Source organism: Mustela putorius, unplaced genomic scaffold (genome assembly GCF_011764305.1).
Source record: "Mustela putorius furo isolate JIRA1106 unplaced genomic scaffold, ASM1176430v1.1 tig00003942_pilon_pilon_pilon, whole genome shotgun sequence".
Classification (NCBI taxonomy): Eukaryota; Metazoa; Chordata; class Mammalia; order Carnivora; family Mustelidae; genus Mustela; species Mustela putorius.
Window position 1 is genome coordinate 18,860,027 of NW_025422087.1, and position 20,729 is coordinate 18,880,755.

Below are 20,729 nucleotides of genomic sequence, written 5' to 3' on the forward strand. Positions count from 1 at the left end.
CAGTGAATGTATCCATTTCACAGATGAAGTGGGAAGCTTCCATAAAAGTCAGTGGATTATCTGAAGGAGTAAAGCCAGGTTCTGGAGTTCATCTTCCAACCCTTAGCCTGGTGTTTCTTTGCCGCACACCCCAGTTCCCATTCTACAGGAATACGGGAGGGCAGTTAACACTCAAAACAGCTCGTCAACCAGAACGGCGGATGGATTTACAGGTACCTGTACCTAATATGCCTTGGCAAGAGTTGCAGAACCAAACCATGGTGTCAGGTAGAAAGGTTTTATAAACCAACCCTTTCTTGGCACTTGGGATAGCCCCCATTAGGCCCAGGCATGTTATCTTTCGAAACTCAGTCTGTCAGGAACACCCCAAGAGCGAGGAGGTCTTGTTGGTAGGAATCTTGCTGATTCTTTTAGGAACTGCCCACCATTTTTGTAATGGAAAGCCAAGTACACAACAATGGCTTTGGTAAGTGGGGGGATGGCCGAAAATCAGTCCTGCCTCGTGATGGATGGCTTGAATTGCTAGAAACGTTCTTCGGACTGACTCAATCATTACTCTAGTTCTAGCCTTTGTGGTAATGCAAGATATGACTAAACTCCCCCATTTCTTTCTAAAGTTCAGAAGGATCGCCCCTGATACATTAGGGCACCCTCAGCTGAACTGAGAAAATTATATAAATTGACAACAGAGATGTAAAAGTGGCCCTTATTAATGAATTCGCTTATCAACTTCTCTAATAGATTAGCTGAAGGCAAAAGGAATGGACAGAGAAAGCATCCAGCTCTCCTGTGCCCACAGACACTTAATAATTAACTGATGGTCTTGATGGCACATAGCAATGACCATGTGTAGAACTGCCCTTCCCTGCCCCCGGACGTCCCTGTTTGCAGTGCAAACAGCTTCCAGCAACAGAACACGTGATGCGTAGGTGGCTGAACTGAACTTGAGCAAGGATGTGCACGGTTGTCTACAGTCCTGGAAACACAATCCTGGAGACTCCGCAGGTATACTCCCTCGGCTTTGCACTGACTCAGCCCACGTTTCACACCCCCGGAATGGGACTTCTCTGAAGTGTCCATTCTATTTCCTGGACACTGGGACTCCACGGTAGCACCTGTGGCCTTTTTTTGTTCTCTACACTGTTTCTCCCCAAAGAAAACTATGTGTCCAGGGCTCACCTGGAGCTCCCAGAAACAAGGTACCTAGAAACACCCAAGAAGCCAGCAGCTGGGGGGGTGTCTCAGGAACCTGCAGACACTGGCCAATGGGCTCCACCCAGCCAGGAATAGTGAGGACTAGTGAGGACTGGTCTTCAGCAGCTCCCAGCCTTCAGTGATGGGCTCTAACTACACAATCCTCAGGGAGATCAACAAATGCTCAAAGATTATTTTTCCCCACAACTGTTGAATCGGGCCTAAGAAGGCTGAACTAAGAAAGATTATCTACCAGTGGGAGTTATCACCACAAAAAACATGCATCAAACTGAAGCATTTTTGAAAGGTTACTTGCTGTAAAAAATGTATTTAACCAACCTATATGCATATAGGAAGTCTATTAACATTGCCATCTTTAATTACAGAGATGAAATATATAGATAATACATTAAAATGCTATTATGCACCATTCAATTCCTTTGCATACTTTAAGAAGAAAAATGTGGATCATATGGCAAATTAGCCAAAGTACAATATGGAAATTTAAATCCACAGAGGCTGAATATCTAATGTAAAGTCAAAATAAAACCTGATCTTCTATGGAGTAAACAATTTGCTTATCCCTGAAAAATTCTTTTGACTTCTGGATTTAAATTCACACATCAATTTTCATTTGATGATTTTGCTTTCAGTTGTTCAAGAGTTTGCAAAAGAGTACCCCTGTGTACCTCAGTAGTTTTCTATGTCAATTATCTCACAAAATTCAAAATAAATCTCTTCAGCCCCATTGGAATCGTGCAGGAGGTTAAAACCCATTGTTTGACCCTCCAAGCAATAATATACAATTTCAGGAGGGAAAGAGTACCTCTTTGGAAAAAATAATTCAAAAATTTTAGGATGTGATTGAAAAATAAGAAAAGCAAAAGGTTTTTCAAAGTTTTAAATTGCCAAGTTCCCAGCCGAGGTATTGGTTTTCTGCAAGCCCACAATTTTGCTGATGGTATATTTTTAGTGGGCACAGTGTAAGAGAGAATTCCCCAATTCTCATTCATAGAGTGTTACATGGATACAGAAAAGGTTTTCCTTTGCCTTTCTGTCTCTCATTACTTACACTGTGTTTAAAACTAAGAGCAGTAAATGCAAAATATAAAAATAAACAGTGGTCCCTGCATTGAGGCAATATGGATGAGAAAAGTGTAAATACATGAGAGAAATGTAAACCCGAAGGTTTTCACAGAACCATTAATTCCCTTGACACATATTGGAAATATTTTGAATTACCAGTTAAGCTTTTAAATATACATTTTCTTAACAAGAGAGAAGAGGTTGGGTGTATTCATGTTTTGATAATCACCTTAACTTCTCTCTTTTCTAAATTATGTTATTTGGATCCAAACTGAAAACTGCATCAGTATCGATCGTTATAGTTAATGAAAAATAGCTCACTGTTATCATTTCATAACTAACAGGGTTTGGATAATAAAATTTTGTGTAAGTGCATTCTGCTGCCCAACAGCTTTACTAGTCAAAAGACTGCAAAAATCTTCTGATGTTTATAATACTCTCTTTCTAGAGGGCTTGGATGGCTGCCTACTTCACCTCCAAAGGATACGGTATAAAGGGTATCAGATAAAGTCTACCAGTCCCCGAGTCTCTTAGGAAGGAGCCTTCAGAGATTCTAGGAACGACATCCTCCAACAGGATTGATTTCTAAGCTGAGGGCAGACACAAAACTTTAGACTTTGAAGCTGCATCTAGAAAAGAATGTGAGGGATAGGCAAGGCGCTGAGCAAGGGTGTACAGCACGGAATGAGACTGGGCTGAATGAGACTCAGTTGACCACACCATCTTTGACAAGGGTGGGAGGGAGTACTTCTGTCTTCACTCTACCTTGGGATTCCTGTTTTCTTACAGAAGTCAACAGCCTCCCTGAATTTTTCACTGAGATGTGGGCCTATCCATATCGAAGAGGTCAAGCCACAAACACAAGACTTGCCTACTCCTACCCTTTGCCCATGCACTTTTAACCTCTCTCCCCTCCAGCTTAATGAAAAAAATCACATAGAATAAAGTAAAATAGAGCTGCAGAAACAATTTCTTCCATTTTATTTGGAAGACAGAATGTCATTGCTGGTTTTCCATGGGTGATGGGTAGCATATGAAGGAAAGATTTCAGAGACAGGTTGAAGGCTGGCTTTTGCTCTCTTTCCATTTCAGTGCCCATGGTCCATTAATCCCTGCTTGGGAGGGCCTCAAAAAAAAAAGCATTAATAAGGTAGGGCTCCTCATAGGGGTTGTTATATTTTAAGGGCACAAACCATGTCCTCAAATCCTTTGGCATCCTTGATTGGCACATTTCTAGCTTTACCGCCACCCACCCGCCCACAAACATGTATGCGCATATACATGCATATATACACATACATGTCTTGAGAGAACTTACTAAAACACATCATTCTGAGGGCAGAACGTAGGATCCTTGCCACACCAAGATGGGACGTAGCAACTGGAACCAGCTTTAGACTGTCTTTCTGTGGATGTCACCCTACTCCTCCAGCCCCCACCGAACACACCTTCTGACCCCTTGCCCATCTTAACCACCTCTAGTCAAGTTCTCTCTTTCAGACACAATCACACCTGATTCTTGGGATACTCTAGACACTTGTCTACACCTTAAACATTTCTTTGGGGTGATGACTCATTCCTTGAAATGGTCTAAGACCAAAAGAAACAAAACGAAGCAAAAACCATCCATGATAATGACTGCTTTCCACAATGAGATGGGGCGATGGGAATGGCTCGTGGGAAGTCCGCCATTGTGCCTTGCTTTTTAATCAGACTGTACCATAAATGTGAAGACAATGTAGCCTCTGCATCTGTCACTCCAGTCAATGACAGGATTGATTCAGTTGATCTGCCTGCTCTCACCACTCTCTGGACACTGCAAGCTACATTGAAGAAGACAAGCTTCCCTGAGAGAGGAAATGTTAGTCTATAATTAAGGATGTATGAGTAGGGCACATGCCTTATCATAAACCTCAATTAATTTGGAAATGCAAGGCAGAACAATTTCACTTCTCTGTCTGCCTTCTCACACATCTAAACACAGACTTAACCTCTATGTGCCCTTCGAGGACTCTTTTCTTGACCATATAGTTTAAATAAAGTAGCTTGTGTCTACACAGATCATCTAGCAAGCCAGTTGTTAATAGAAACACCAATGGAAGAAGAAATAGAAGACTTAGATTCTGAAATTTTTATCAGAGATTTTCCAGGGAAGAGATTCAAAGCCAAATATTCGGGTGATGGAAATTTTTATATATCTAAAATGTGCTCAATTTATCCCAATCTGATACACAAAACTAAATAGCATGTCAGGTTGGTACCAGAGGAATCAATAAGAGTTTAGACCAAGACTTAGACTGGTTTTCTGTAGTGTTTCACAAACGTGAAGCAACACACACGTGAAGCAATTCATGCCTTCCTGAACATATGGCCCATGAAATCAGTCCAGCCTCGGCCTGCTTGCTCTCAGGCTGCCCTCAAACCAAGTGATGTATTTGGTTTTACCAATATAATACTAATACATGAAAGATCTACCACAAGTGAAACAGGCACTTTCTATCTCCACTGGGGAAATTCATTCATTTCTTCCGCAACTATTATTAAGCATTAACTATCTGAATGCATTGTTCTAAGTGCTAAGAAGACATCAGTGAACAAAAAACCACCAAACAGAACCCCTGCCTGCCCTTGAAGCACTTACTTTTGAGAGAGATTCTACAATACAAGCCCCTAGAATTTTAGAAAGAGCCTGCTCATTTTCTTGAAGCCTCAAATTTCTCAGTAGGAGAAGGAATGCCGACAATGACATTCTGAGCTAGGCTGCAGAGAAGAGCAAGCATGTATTGACGTGCCCTTCATTGTAAGAGGTAAGGAAGCCAAATGCTGACTTTCTCCCTCCTGGGAAAAGAGAGAAGAGGGACTGGTAGCAGCAAGGAGCCTGGCAATTCAGTCATTCCACAGGCACGGATGGAGCAACTATTATAAGATATTCTGCTTTACTAGTTGAATAACCCCTTTCTTCTTTTTTTTTTTTTAAGATTTTATTTATTTATTTGACAGAAAAAGACATAGCAAGAGGAAAACAGAAGCAGGGGAAGTGGGAGAGGGAGAAGCAGGCTTTCCACCGAGCACCAAATCCCTTTGTGTCAGGATAACATCAGCTATGACCCAAGAGGCTAAAGCCATGGCGCTCTTACCATGACGGAGATGTGAAGGATCCTCAGCTCTTCTTCTGCTGACTCATGCTGGGGTTCTTCTGTTGGGTCTTGTCCAGGGAGACTGGGAGCACCATCTTGGTGATGAATGTGAAAAAGCAAAGTGCCGTTCTCCAGCCATTGCTGTCTCCAGCGCACCAGAGGGATGTCCTCTGTGTTCCCTGAGATCTCTAGGGGACAAACACCAAAGGCATGGGTCAGAATTCTGACTTGACCAACCTGAATCTTATTCCTCCTCCTCATCATCAATGGTACCAATTAGCCAGCATCAGTTAAAGACAACAAAGGGCTCCGGCTTGAGTTAAGTCAGGTTTACTGCTACCCCAAATCTCCAGGAAGGGAAGGAGCCCTGAGAAAAAACAGAATGCTCCCCCATAGGTCTTTGCACCATAATTTAGTGAGCTGGGCTCTCACCCATTGAGAAAAATACCAAGGTGAAAATTCAAGTTCTTCCCCGTATTTCTGGGATCAATAGCATACGTTACCCAGCACAGTTTGAATCTCTTGATAAACCCCCGAGGTAAATACAAGGTTGTTTGCCTCTTGTAAATTTGAAAATCTGAGTTCCCTAGCAATTATTCCTAGACACCAGTGACTCTACCAAGGAGAGAGTTGGTAATTACTGTGCAGAGAACTGGCACGTCTGGAACAGTCCTGAGAGGTTACCTCAGAGCCACTCGGACTCACAGGATATTTCTAAAACCACAATCATTTGCAGCATAGCCCACTGGTGGTGTGGGATACGTGCTATGTCCGGTAATGTTTTAATTCCCTTTAATTTTTCTCTCATCTTTGCAGAGGAGAGGTTGCGCACGTGGAGAAGGTGGTGAAGAAGCGAGGCCTCGTCGCGGACGGAAGCGCTTACCCGCTCTCAGGGCTCTACATCGAGGCAGCAGATGAACGTCAAAGATGAGTAACAAAACACCAAAACCCTACTAGGCGCACCACACTGTAGTTGCTAAGCTATGGTTACAGAAGTACGCCAAGATTACAGGTCAATCTAGCTAATATTCCCAAACAATATCGTATGGAAGCTTTGAGACATCCCACAGTAGAGAGACCTGATTAACCTAGCCTTTCCTAAACTTCATTTGGCTTCCAAATCCCTTCTCCCTTAACAACTGTGACCACCCAGGGGAACGGATATTCTGCTGAGCACACGTTGGCAATGCATGGCTTTATAAAACTTCATTTTTTAAAAGGCATGGCTTCTTCTCTTAAAATTTATCACCTTTTACCAAAAAAAAATAATATTCCATAGGCATAAAAAAGATTTAATAAGACACATTTAGAATAGTATTCTCATCAAGTACCACACCATAAAGAGTTCCCTCTTTTTAAATATTTATGGAGTTTATAAATATCTTTCACTATTTGTAGGAGGGCACAAATGATGTGCTTTATTTATTTACTTATATATTTATTCATTAATTTACTTACCAGATACCCACTGGGCATGTATTATGCACCAGGCACTGTTCTAGGCACTGTAATACTAATCTAATATTAATCTAAATTAGTATTAGTACTAATACCAATCTAAATGAGTCCCTCAACTCATTCAGAGCAACCAACTCTGAATGAATGCGAACGTGGCAGGTGTTACACCGTGTGCATTAATGACATCATGTGGAAGCGCAGAGGGAGAGAGTAGGCTTGCCTGGGTTGAGGGTGGAAGAGGGGGAGAAAAGTAACCTTTCAGAAGAAGATACTGGCATTGGACCTTGAAGGTTGAGTGGACTTCCTTTTAACAGGTAGAGAAGGGGGAAGAGGACATTCAGACACTGAAGAAAAAGAGTACTGTCTGGTCCTCTCAGGGTAGGTTAGTGAGAAGAATTCATACAAGCCACAGGTCACTCGCCTGTCCCTGGAAGACAGAGATGGTATTTCCCCCCTCCTCCTAACAACCCCAGACCAGGGAGAAGAGTAAAAGAGCGTGTGAGGGACAATGACGAGACAGCACAAACAAGATGATCAGGGCTCCCCTCCATCCTCAGCCCCTTGCCCCATCGCCTGGAACACTCCATCATCCCATCAGGACGGTAGGCTGCCCACGCTCTGGGAAGTGACCAGCACAAGCAGCCAGGAGGCTGCAGTGGGCAGAGGGTGTGACAACAGAGGCTCACCTGCATCCGGGTTTTGGTTTTCCATGGGCACAGCTCTGTTTGTTGAGTGAGGCAGTGAGTGACACAAGCCTCCCGAGTTCACTGCAGCTCTAAGGAGGTCTTCCAGACTTCCAGGTGAAGAAAGACTCTGGCGCGTGCCTCTGGGCAGTAGCCCTGCGACACATCACTGAAGCCCCCCCCGCCCATCACAAGCCCCTCCCGACCAGCAGTCAAGCCTTCACCTCACAACACCCGGGCAATTCCTCCTGAGAAACACACCCCTTCTCCACCTACCGCCACTATGATAGGAACCAAACAGTCTCCTCACCACGGACAACAATCACGACCATTAACAGCTGCTAACAGAGCACCTATTGCCATCATTAAATCACCCAGAGCAACACATACGCAGACCTTACCCACACCTGCTCTTAGCCAGCCCGGGATTAATTCCACATACGTTGCATGCCACTTCCACCCTTTCTGTAACTCTTCAGAAGGAATCTAGTACCTCACAACTCTAAAGTTCTTAAGCCGATTTTTTTTAATTTCCCAGGAGACCTTCATCAGAAAGGTGAGGCTCATTCTCTCCATTTTAACTGTGGAAGCAAGGACAGGTAAACACCCAGACCAAGGTCATGCCAGCCTAAATCAAAACAGGGAATAAAACTCACCAGAGTTTTATTCTGTGCCCAACACACACAGGATGACATGACCTTTGCACAAGCACAGAGAAGAGAAAGCACTTGAGGACAAAGTCCATGTGGTCTTCTAGGAGTTTTCGTGCTGCGATATTTTAATTTGTCATGCAAAGTCTTAGTATTCCATGACTTCTTTTTAAATTGAGATTGAATTCACATACCATAAAATTCACCCTTTCAAAGTATATTATATGTATATTCACAAGGTTTTGCAACCGTCACCATTCCAATTCCAGAACATCTTCACAGCCCAAAGAGAAACCCATGCCTATCAGCAGTCCAAGCCAATTTCTGAGGAGGAAGGCATTCTGCTTTGGAGTCCTAGGAGCGATGGTACCAAGGAAAGAACAGGTATGGTGGGGTTATTGAAAAATGCTCCCAGGGGAGGTGAGCTGAGAGCACAGAATCTCTGACCTAGGCTTTCAGGCCAACCCTTTGAATCTCTTTGTGAATTATTCATGCCCATCCCCACGGACAGTGATATCCTGGTTCAGCCTAGACCAGACTCATTGTAGAAGATAAAGGGCAAAGGAAGTAAGGCACCAGGCCTGCCCATGAGGGCACCTGTCATTTTTAAAACTCAAGATAATTACAGAATGATAGCTTCCTCCTTGGCTTTTTTCCTTGTCCTGGCAGGATTTGAAACGGGAGGGCTAAAACACGAAACCAGGAACTTATTTACATATGTAATACTTGCCCTAGGTCAGCCAATGAAAAACCCAGGGTACAGTAAATATTTTGTGAATTTCATCACCAATGGGGCTGAGATCAGAGCTTGAAACAAAAGTGTAATCATGTTGGTCTGGATATTAGCAGAGTATCTCAAGAAGAAAGTCAGAAATTGCTCTACCAATGGAAGCCTTCCCTGAGATTCCCAAGAAGCACAGATGAGAAGTGACAGTTATTCTAGTACAAGGCATCCTGAGGGCAACGGAAGATGCTCAGACAGAACATTTGCCACAGTGTGCTCATAAAACAACTGCCAACAGAATCCTTCCCAGCCATGTCAAGATACCATGGGTGGGATGGGCACCACGGCCACCATCACACTGTGGGACTGAGATCTCTAGGAAGGGGAGGCTCTCCTTACTTTCAGCATGTCCATTCTTCCCCTACACAAGCTTCACATCTCTCAGCACCTCCCAAAATTCTGGACCTGCTTGGAACACACAGGAACCAGGATGCCATTTATTCTTATATGTAATGAAGAATTTTGGAGCACACTCTAATGGTGACATTCAGCACACTGTGCTATGTGATCCCTATTCCCAAGGAGCCTTTAATGGAGTAAGAGACTGAAGACATGGACATGACTAATTACTGGGAAGAGTAACAACAGTGCTGAGTGACGGGGTGGCACCCAGCTAGACAGAAACCCATGCAAAGGCACAGAATGGGAAGAGATGCTGCAGGCCAACTCCAGATGAAGAGAACGATGTGTACAAAGAATCAGGATGATGCCTCCTGGTAGAAGGGTGGTGTTTGTTCAGAGGAGTCATGGCTAGAGATGTACACTGATGTCAAATGTGAAAGGTATAAATGCCAGTTTAAGAAGTTCTAAGCTAACGGCAAGTCACCATGGTTTTAATAAGCAGAGAAGTGAATGAGGCCACGATTTAGAAAGATCAAGAAGATCCAGAAAGAAAGTAGCAGACCAACTGGACTCAATCCCAATCTCTGGGTAATCCTGATCCTATATTCTGCAGGGACCAAAACACGGAGCTGGAATTCAAGAGACCTGGCCTGGACTAACCTGGAACGAGCTGCCTAGCTTTGGATGTTCTCATCTGTGTAAGAGGACGCTGGATAGAAGAATTTCAGGACCCTTCTGTAACTTGACATTCCATGATTCTAAGTCCATAACAGTATGCTCCACATGAAAGATGAAAGATGAAAGATGATCATTTCAATGTGCCAAACAATGTCCAATCTTTTTTTCAGGTTGAACCCACACTCCACCTTCCCTTTCCCTCTGAACACAGAGCAGACAGGTTTGGGATATCTCTTCAGAGCCTCTAGGAGTCAGACCCACTTTCTGACTGGACCTCAGGCTGGTAAGAAGAGTTCTCATTCTGGTGCAGATATGTGGTTTCTAAGGAAGAAATGTTGAAGCTTCTGTGTGTAACAGGGAAGCAGGAAGATGGAACCTGGAGCAGAGACATACTAGAGAATAATCTGGATGGGAAAAGGTCCAGAGGAGAGTGCGATAAAATCACTTTTAAATTAGTCTTAGTCATTGTTCCTTTTTTTTTTTTTAAGATATATTTATTTTAAAGAGAGAGAGAGAGCGCACATATGTACATGCTGGGGAGCGGGGGCAGAGGAAGAGAGAGAGAGAATCTGAAGCAGACTCCCCGCTGACCATGGAGCCTGATACAGGTCTCAATCTAAGAACACTGAGATCATGACCTGAGGTGAAATCAAGAGTCAGACACCTAACTGACTGAGCCACCCAGGCACCCCCTTAGTCATTTTTCTATATTAGTTTGAGTCCTGTGAACTTGTAATACTGTCTCTTTGTGGGGTTAGCTTAGGATACCCAAATCTTGCTGCAGAAGTTCCTTTTCCAGACACAACCACTTCCTCAACCCATCCAAGTGCCCTGCCCCCTTTTAGGTCCCCTCATGCTGGGCATCCCTGAACTAAGCTGCTGAGACAACACAGTCTGTTAGCATTAGAATTTCCCCCAAAGACAACTTCATTGAACACCAGATCCATGATGCCCTCTTTCAAAGAATCTGGCAGGCGCCTGGGTGGCTCAGTGGGTTAAGGCCTCTGCCTTCAGCTCAGGGATAGAGCCCCGCATCTGGCTCTCTGCTCAGCAGGGAGCCTGCTTCCCTTCCTCTCTGTATCTGCCTGCCTCTCTGCCTACTTGTGATCTCTGTCAAATAAATAAATAAAATATTTTTAAAAATTTAAAAAAAAAGAATCTGGCAATTTCAAGTCAAATGTGGATTTGAAATGGAGATGTTCTCAAAGATCCCTTCAGTCACTGAGAAACTTAGAGTGGCTTTGAGCAGCCCTGGCTTTCTGGGCCCCTTTTAAACACCCCTGACAAGGCTGGGTTTCAGGCTGAATCCAGCTAAGTAGTAACGAGGTTGGTCAAGTGGGAAGGTCAGGCTGGAAGAAAGCATTAACTTGTCAATTCTTAGCTTCCTTGTTGAGACACTGGCTGAACTGACCCTGCAAGTCCTTCAAGGCTGAGGGTGACTCCCCTGATGGCCATGACTGACTACCAGAATTTTCAAACTTGGTGTTCATCTTAGAAACTTGTCCTCCAAACCCAAACTCCTACAGCTTCTGAGAAGGTTCCCCAGAGCAGAGTTAGGAAAGAACTCGGTCAGTTGGAAGACAAACAAAATGCACTACCATGAAACTCCCTGCTGTTAAGGGACTGGAGGGGAGGGGCATCTATGCGTTATCAGTTTTGCTTGGTTGTTTTTCAGTTCTGTTAAGTGTGATATTGTGAATAGCTCCATATTCTTTATGAAAAAGTTCCAAGGGAAAGGGACCAACTCTACAAGTGGAATCTAGCCTTCCCTCCACCTGTGCTATGTGAGGGGCCATTCTGAATTTCCCTATGGGATGAAGCTTATAAATTCAGGACTTCAGCAGGGATAAACTAATCATTCCAAACAAAAATATCAAATGGGTCTTGTCCACCAGTGACTATCATGAAGATAACCAAAGGTAAACCCATGATATAATTACCCCTTTCCTTCCATTCTTTTTCACTTTCCTTCCCACACTACCCCCCACCTGCCCAATTTCAAAGTTTGAAAGATATTGATGGTAGGTGTAGTTTTCCACATGGTTTCATTATGGTCTTCCAACTGAAACTATTAACAGTGGCATTAACTTTCAACACCTTTGTAAGAAAATAACCTGCTTAAGTCAGGGGTTAATAACAGTAGAGGATCACTAATTATCCTGCGAATGTTTACCCTGGTATCAAACGTGACCCAAGTCTTTAATGTCTCTGGAACGGCAGCCTCCAAAGACCCCAACTTGTTCCATAACATAATGACAGCAGCACATTAGTGTCCTGGCCATCTGTGAAGAAAGATAAGGGACAGATGAAGAGCAGACAAAGGAGAAGAATGCAAAGAGGACAGACAAAGTCAAGAAGAGTAAGAAAAGGAAACTAGCCAGAGAAGCGATGTCCCTGGGGCTGAGTTGGCTGGGCGTCCACACCTCTCGCCACGGGGACCATCTGGAATGGAGTTCTGAAATGATACAATCCCACAGCCCAGAGTGAGAAACACATAAAATAAGGTCCCCTGCTGGGTCTGAATTCAAGCAGCACAGATGCCAAAAACATCGATTGCTTGCCTGAAGTCCCTGCCTATGGAGGCCTGGCTCAGCGAACAACAAAATGGGAGACAACATAGCCAGGAAATTCTTTTGTCAAGATGTTCAAAGTCCGACTGGGAATGGGACTCTCATTGTGCTTTCTCTGTTCAATTTGCGGTCTGCCATGGGGCTGTTTCTTATCATCTCATGGTTTGAGCCATGTCCACAGCACTACGCAAGCAAACACTTTATAGCAGATTGGCTTAAAATTTTGAGAATCTCTTTTCCAAGTAACTGGAACCTTCTTGACTTGCAGATTTGGAAGAGAAATTTCCACTTATGACCAGGAGATGGATAACTGAATTTCTATTTCCCCTGCTTGGTGACATTTACTCTCAAAAAACAAGAGCGCCTCAAAGCATTAATGATCCAGTGATGAGAAACGGCACGGCAGGCTGAAGAGAGCACTGGATGGGGGAGCTGGGAGAATAAAGCTGCTACAACCTCCCTGAAGCTCACTTATCTTGACCTCAAATGATGGAAAGAAAAGGTCTCCAATGACTTCCTACCTGTGACCATGGTGTTCTATAACCCAAAACCACACATGGCACTTGGTTTTAGTTAATACCCCAAATCAGGTGCAGACTTTTTATGTATTTCTGCATGCCAACTGGGTAAGGCTCTGTAGAAGTCTTTCAAATCAGACTTTCCTCTTGGAGTCTGGGATGCTTCTAGCTCAATCCAGCCTGTCAACTTATAAAGTTAAGTGTTGGCAGTATAGAGTGACCTCAGGGAACTCAAGTCAGTGGTCCCTGATAAGAAAGAACCATCCACATATAGATGCCTCCAAATGGTTTCCGACGAGTTATCTACCTTTTATGTTGATGTGGTCCACGGTAGTCTCAGTAAGAAAACATCACCGGATCCCTCTCGGCAGCCCTGCCTTATATGGTGACCCTTTAAACATCAGAAATGCTCACTTCCTTTAAGGCTAGGCACCCACTCCACTTCTCTTTTTCCAGAAAAGGTTTAAAATGGTCTGAAAGGAACCAACACAGAAAGCAAGAGTGATGAGAGAAAGAAGTAAGGACGTTTTCAGTCCATGGTATGTTGTCTTTGGAGCCGAGGGGGGCAGAGGATGCAAAAAATAACAGAAGGTAGATTTTTTATAAAATCAGACGTGATGGAAAGCAGCAAAGCTTTCTATGGATGCTGCTGGAAGTAGGTCACTCTCTGCTACTCTGCTGGCGTGAATAGCAATCGAGCAACAACATGAACATTCTATTTACCTAGCCACGGAGATGAAAACATTCCTGTGGCGGAAAAATGCAGCCAAAAGGTTCTGACACAACTAGAGAGATGAGGAGGCATTCAAATGGCTTATGATTTCATCCAAAATGGTTTGCTTGTTCCTACTACAGTGTTTCTCTGGATCTTTTCAAACCTCTGCAAAGAGTTTATCCACATGATACTCATTAAAGTCTCATTTGAAAGGGGGAAATAAAAAAGCCCAAAGCTCTTTGAAAAAGGCAGGGTTATCTGAGCCGCAGATGTACTGGTAAGAAAAATTTTAAATATATCCAGACTCTATTCTCCACTGCCACCTGACTGACCTTTGTAAATTGAGATAACGGCACGCATTTAACAAAATCTGACATCAAGTAAGATGTGTAATAATATTTAAACTCTGTAATGTTAAAATATGTATTTACGGATCATTTCATACATTGTAATGAGAACAAGTCATTTTGAAGCCTGTGGTTTCATGATTGGAATTCTGATTTGAGTTTTGCAAGTCCTTGGGGGCCATGTGCCCGCAGTGTGGCACTGGAAGCAATACGGACGCCCGGGTTTTGGAGAGCCAGGGACCTAGACGGATGCGGGCTGATTGCAAGGATACGGATTCTCAGAGCCATTGAGAGCTCTACTCCTTCTGAATCCTCTCTCTTGTACTTTTAGTCCTTCATTAACAAAGAGTTTAGCATTTGCTTTAATTCTGATCCCAAACTATGTCAATGAGGTCCCCTCTATGGCTCTCACCCTATGAAAGGGATGGGAAGGGAAAATGACAATGATAAAAGATCACCTGGAAATGACTTCAAAAGGAGAAAAACCCACTGCTTGTCCTCAACAGTCTCGATTCATCTCATTTCTAATTAGTGCTCATCCACTTGTGTTTCTGTTCTTATCACCTGTGATTCAGCCCAACGAGTAATGATGTACCTATTATGCACTAGCTCTGCTAAGAAGCCCTTTCAACATCCAGGAGCTACCTTAATCCTCAATGACCCTTTAATGGGGGTATTTATAGGACCATTTTACAGATGAGGAATTCCAGAAAAGCCAGCCTATTTAACCAAGTTCACTCAGTTAGAAAATACGAATTAGGGAGGAAAATTCCTAGACCCCTTGGCTTCAAGGCTACTGTTCCTCTCTACTATTTCCATTCTCACTCTCTCATTTTGCAAATCTCAACCCCAGGGTACTGTAAGTACAGTGCTTATCAGTATCTGACATCTGATGCATACTAGTCAACATCAACGTCTTCACTGTCCTCCTTAATACTGTGCTGTTGTCATTATTGGAATCACTCACATAAATTCCAGAATGGACTAATAATCCTTGACAGAGTTAAGCAAATGGTACTTTTAAATGACTCCAACTGCTTAAGAGTTTTTATAAATCCGGGAACCCCAAGTCCAGGAATCAGCTCAGGTCTGTAAGGAACCTGGGCCAAGTCATTTGTGGACATTTCTGCAATGCATGCTAGCAAATGGAACACTCTGTAGATATCTCTCATGAAACCCCCACTCACAGACCTCTGCATTAAGATCCGGCCATGGAGATTCTTGCAGAGGGAGACTGCGCTACCCCGACCCATTCAAGGCCAGCACGCAAGGCCAACTCTAGCAAGCTTGCTATCAGACACATGGCAAGATATTCCTGAAATCACACAGGCAGGTGTCCCCAGAGGTATGGGGGAGTGGTAACTGTGGTCAAGGAAGCTGGAATGACCAAATGGAGGTAGTGCTGAACTAACATGGTAGGGGTGCCTGGGGAGCTCAATGGGTTCAACGCCTGACCCTTGATTTTGGCTCAGGTCATGTGCAGAGTCTGCTTGGGACTCTTGGGAGAGAGTCTGTTCTCTCCATCTACCTCTGCTCCTCTTCTCTCTCTCTCTCTCTCTCTCAAATAAAATCTTAAAACAAACAACTAACAGTAGTAAATGGAATCTTCTTCTCGTCCGTATAGACTCATCAGTATAGTGTTTGTTATCATAAATGCCAAGAGATATTACAACTTAAGTGGAACTTTCCATTCTTATCTTCACCCTGGGAGGACAAAGCTTTCTAGCCCATTCCTACAGACCTGTGAGCTCACCTTGCTGACCATGAGCATTGCCTTCTTGCAAATACATGGTCAGGCAGACCAAGCATCTCTCTAGGATCTTCTCCATAAACCATCTCCTCCTTCAGAAGAGGGGCGAGGTCAAGTGACTTCCAAAGGCTCTTCTCACTCTAAGATTCGCTGATTTTATTTTTCGTCTTCCTATGATCTACAGTTGCCATACTGAACTGAACCTTAGGTTCCTACAGAATGAAGATGAAAAATGGTAATAATCTTCCGTATCTCTGCTGCGTAATCCAGCCCAAGAGAGGAAAGTGGGAAGGAATTCTACAAAGAATTCGAAGACTCAAGCATGTGAAAAATTCCTTATTAAAATCACTGTGTTACAATGTGCAAAGCCCTTTCTTATAAGGCCCCTTCCCTTTTCATTCATCAATCCTATGTGGTGGGTTTTACAGAAATAGAATCAGAAGGCCAAAGAAGGTGAGCGACGATCGCAAGGGTTAGAGCTAATGAGACAGAGATAACAGGGCTCAAATCCAGCCTTCTGACTCTGAGCTCAGTGCTCTTTCTACCAAACAGTATTGTCTACCAGAGCAATGTTTATTTATATATACTGAGAAATCATGAACCACTGTGCTTGTATTTCAGCTTAATGAATTAGATATACGGAAGATATACATCAATAGTAAACACTGTCAGGAGTTTGAAGAGTTTGGGCTCATAGACCTGGGAACAAAATTGAGTTATTATCCAATTCTCACTAGTGTACAAATCACGCAGCAATCTGATGTTATTTCCCTGTGACAGACTCCCTTGGAGGATCAGACCTGCTTTTTTCTCTCTTCCAGTTATGGGTCTAAAGACTCCCTTGACACTGCCTTAAGCCCATTTCTTCAGGCTAATTTGTGTAAGTGTTCATTACGATAGGGGTCAAGATGACCTCTAAATGACCTGACAGACAGATCTCCCCAAGGAACTGTGGATCTAGCCATCTAGTCCCCAGTGATAGTAATTTTGAAGGAATACCAGGTCCTTGATGGCTTTAACATGTTGCTGCTTAAACGGGAAAAACAGGCATTGACAGGACCAGTTGCTAACAGCTTTCCATTTCTCTTCCCCACCTTCTTCATTATAGCCCCCTTAATTCTAGAGCCCTCCCCTCCTCTGCAGGCCCTCTACATGAAACACACATTAAAGGACTGAGAGTGAAAAAAAAAGGAGCCAAGCATTCTTCACGAAGGACTTGTTTTTGAAAATAGGTGAAGTCTGCCCACCATTTTGCATTCATCTGAGGCACGAATCCTTATGCCTACTTTGTTCTTCTGCCCCTTTCTGGTGCTGGTGAGTGCTCTGTGGAGCGTGCCCGAATCTCTGTGCTTTTATCATCATATATACTTCATGGCACCAAGCTCTCCATGGGCCTAGTATTTATAAAGGGCTAGATGATACAAAGATCAAGCTGAACCTGCCAAAAATGAAGTAGGACAATTGAAAATTACTATTTTTCACAACAACTAATATTGAGCTAAACACATCCGTGCTCCTTAAGCTGCTCGACATTGTAAGGTAGGTACTATTATTATCCCAGGATTGGGAGGTGAGGCACGGAGAGGATAGGAAACTGGTCACATGACTGTGATACTAGGACTCCAGAAAAGGAACTCTCTCTTCCTGAAGCCTCCCACTGTCCACTCAGCAATGATAAGTGACAGATCCCGTGAGGGATCATTAGCACCCAAGTCAACAAGCTGACTTCGCCTCTTGCCACCAGTGACGGAGGAAGGGACTGAGATGGGATTGGTCAGGCAGAATCCTTGGTATCATCTGCCATGAGAATGGCATGAGAATGGACCTGATGGCAGGAACTGGACCTGATAATCTATGCATATACTCTCCTCTTTTGACTTGATCAAGTCAAGAATAGGAAAATACAAACTTCAGCCCCCAAACACACACGGTCTCAGAACCCAATTCAGAATAATGGCTAATACTTATGAAGCATCAGGCATTGCCTAAGGGTTTTTGATTATGTTGACTCACTGCATCCTCACAGTTACTGCATGAGGTAGAGAACAGCTCTTAGAGGAGGCTAGAAGTCAGAAAGGTAGAATAGTTTGCCTAGCGTCATGCACTTAGCAAGTGGAGGAGACTGGATTCAAACAAGATGTCTAGCTCCACAGTCTTCGTTCTGAACCACTCTACACTTCTCTACCTCTTCCCTGTGGGGATACTAGTATATACTCTAGTATAAGACTAATTTCTAATTCACCTATTTGTTCACTATGTCTTCCTTACCCCTTTTCTCCTGACTTTCTGCCACAACTGTGTCACTATTCTTATGTTTTAACCAGCATGATATTCCTTCTGGAATTTCATTTTTAATTTTCAGCATTGTTCCACCCATATTTCCATGGCAAGATGACCTCCCATGGTTAGTTTTCCTTCTTTGCTGGTCCGGGCATACCATATTAATACCAAAGACCAGAAATTAACAGATGGAGGTGGCACTGACATTTCCATTCCCTACTTAGTAGCACTGATCCATTAATTAAAGGCTGTAACGTTTTTAAACTATATTAGTTGGGCTTTGCATAATGAAAAATAAAATTGCTGGGTTTTCTGCTTCTTGTTCTAAAAGAATACAGCTATAAATTTCATAATCAAACCATTAGATTGAGAACACAAGTGATGATAGCTGGAATGAGTGGGACATAAGACTTAGGTCGGGACATTAAAACCGGAACTTAAGGACACCTGATATTTTTATCCAGTCTTCATTCTGTGGCCAAAAAGGCACAGAGCAGGAAGGTAATTTTATGTCAAGAGGCTCATGTCCTCTTGGACATTGGTCTTAAAACAAAGGTCAGTATAGGGAAGCCTTCCTGGATTGGTCAATAGAACAAAAGACCCTTGATCTCGGAGCTGTAAATTCAAGCCCCACACTGGTGTAGTGATTGCTCAAAAATAAAATCTTAAAAAAAGAAAAGAAAAGAAAAGAAAAAACTAAGATCAACCTCAGCTTCATAGTGACTTTTTGTTTGCTTACCAACGTTTGTTTGTCTTTTTCATTCATGAAACTTCCAGTATCTTTTCTGTTTGTCTACTACACCTATATTTTCTGATTGTACCACACCTGGGAAGTAAGTTCTCTATGAATAATACCTTCACGTGAAGGAGTACTTCCTTTATTGCCCTACGCTTACCTTCCCTGGGTTTCAAATAGAACTTTGAATCCTAGCAATTGAGTGTTTGGCAAACAAGGTCACACGTATTTCATGTGACAAATATGGATCGCCTTCCTCTCGTAGTGTTCATCGTTGTTATCAGCAGACTCATTCATATTTCTTTCATCCATATTCGGCTTTTGTGTCCAGCATGTATCAGGCTTTTTATTCTACCTTCATAGAACCATACCCACTTCTTCTTGACCTCTGCACCTGCCGTTCTCACACTTCCTCTGGGTTCATTAAATGTGTTCCCAAGAGTGGAATGTGCAGCAAAGCAGAGACAGGAAGGATTCTAGTAACAGAAAACCCTAAGTCTGAGGCAAGGTTCCTGCACCTATAACTCTGAAATCTATAAGCCTCAGTTTCTCTCTCTTTCAAGAAATGGGAGTAATACAGACATCTTCCTTGTAGGGTGGTTAAAGTAAAAATGCAATCGGGGGGTGCCTGGGTGGCTCAGTGGGTTAAAGCCTCTGCTTTCGGCTCGGGTCATGATTCCAGGGTCCTGGGATTGAGCCCCGCATCGGGCTCTCTGCTCACCAGGGAACCTACTTCCCCCTCTCTCTCTGCCTGCCTCTCTGCCTACTTGTGATCTCTGTCAAGTAAATAAATAAAATCTTTAAAAAAAAAAAGTAAAAATGCAATCAGAAATGCTTCAAAATGCAAGAAATATGAGTTGTAGTTATTAATATTAATATGCTCCTTAACGATCAGTGACAAGAATAACTTATTTTTTTCCTGGTTAAAAAAATCAACATGGCTCTACATGAGTTATCGGATTTCCCATGCCCTTTATGATGACATTTTGTTTCCCCATTTAAATCAGGAGAGCATACTGGGTCCATGTTTTCAGCAAATTACTTTAATGAATTCTAGGTAATTTTTTTGAATCATTAATGATGTGACAAATACCCTTTTATTTTATAATTATAACTAGACCCCGTATCTGGGAGAACATTGCCTTGGCATTGATAGCATGAAAATCACCTCCCTCTCTTCTGTCCTCTGACATGGATTCTAATGATCTCCTTGCAGGCTGTCTCCGTCAACTTGACTTTTTAGTTTATAAAGCTTAGTATCATCTAAATCATGTATAAAGACTATCAACTATATTGCTTTCATAACTGAGGCTCCATTACCAACAAATATGGTGGTAACTGACCATTAAAAAAAGAGATTTTACTTAAAGGTAGAACCTGGCAAACTTTTCTGAAAATCTAAGTAGATCCCCTTGACGAGCATGTATGGAAAAGCCTCATCACCGTGACACTCAAACTCGATTCCTTCTAGAGACTCCAAGTGTTACCGTGACTCCCACCACTTAGCCCGCCCCGTACACTCATACTGGGTTCAATTCCTATTGAAGTATTTACAGACCTCATCCATCACCATTGGCCTCAGTGGTTTGCCCCCCATAAAGGCTGAATCCTTACAAACAGGGATGCTCTGCCCGATCAGATTGAATCAGATATTCCGACACCTTTTTTCCCGACTTCATCTCTGAAATTCTTTGGGAGGCATGGCTGTATTTTTTGCTGCATCAGTAACCTAACTATTTTTGTCAGCTAGTTCAGGGTACCCTTAGTACAGATGGCCCTTGAACAACATGCCTTAGAACTG

At 43.0% G+C, this 20,729-nt stretch overlaps 1 protein-coding gene across 2 annotated transcripts in view; it reads right to left on the reverse strand.

Moving 5' to 3' along the window:
• Window positions 1–20,729, reverse strand: part of ASTN1 (astrotactin 1) — a 314,457-nt gene that overhangs the window by 193,575 nt on the left and 100,153 nt on the right. For both annotated transcript variants that reach the window (XM_004761965.3, XM_004761966.3), the window contains exon 2: window positions 5,418–5,605. In XM_004761965.3, the coding sequence (XP_004762022.1) occupies window positions 5,418–5,605 (188 nt within the window). The remainder of the gene's footprint in view (window positions 1–5,417; window positions 5,606–20,729) is intronic.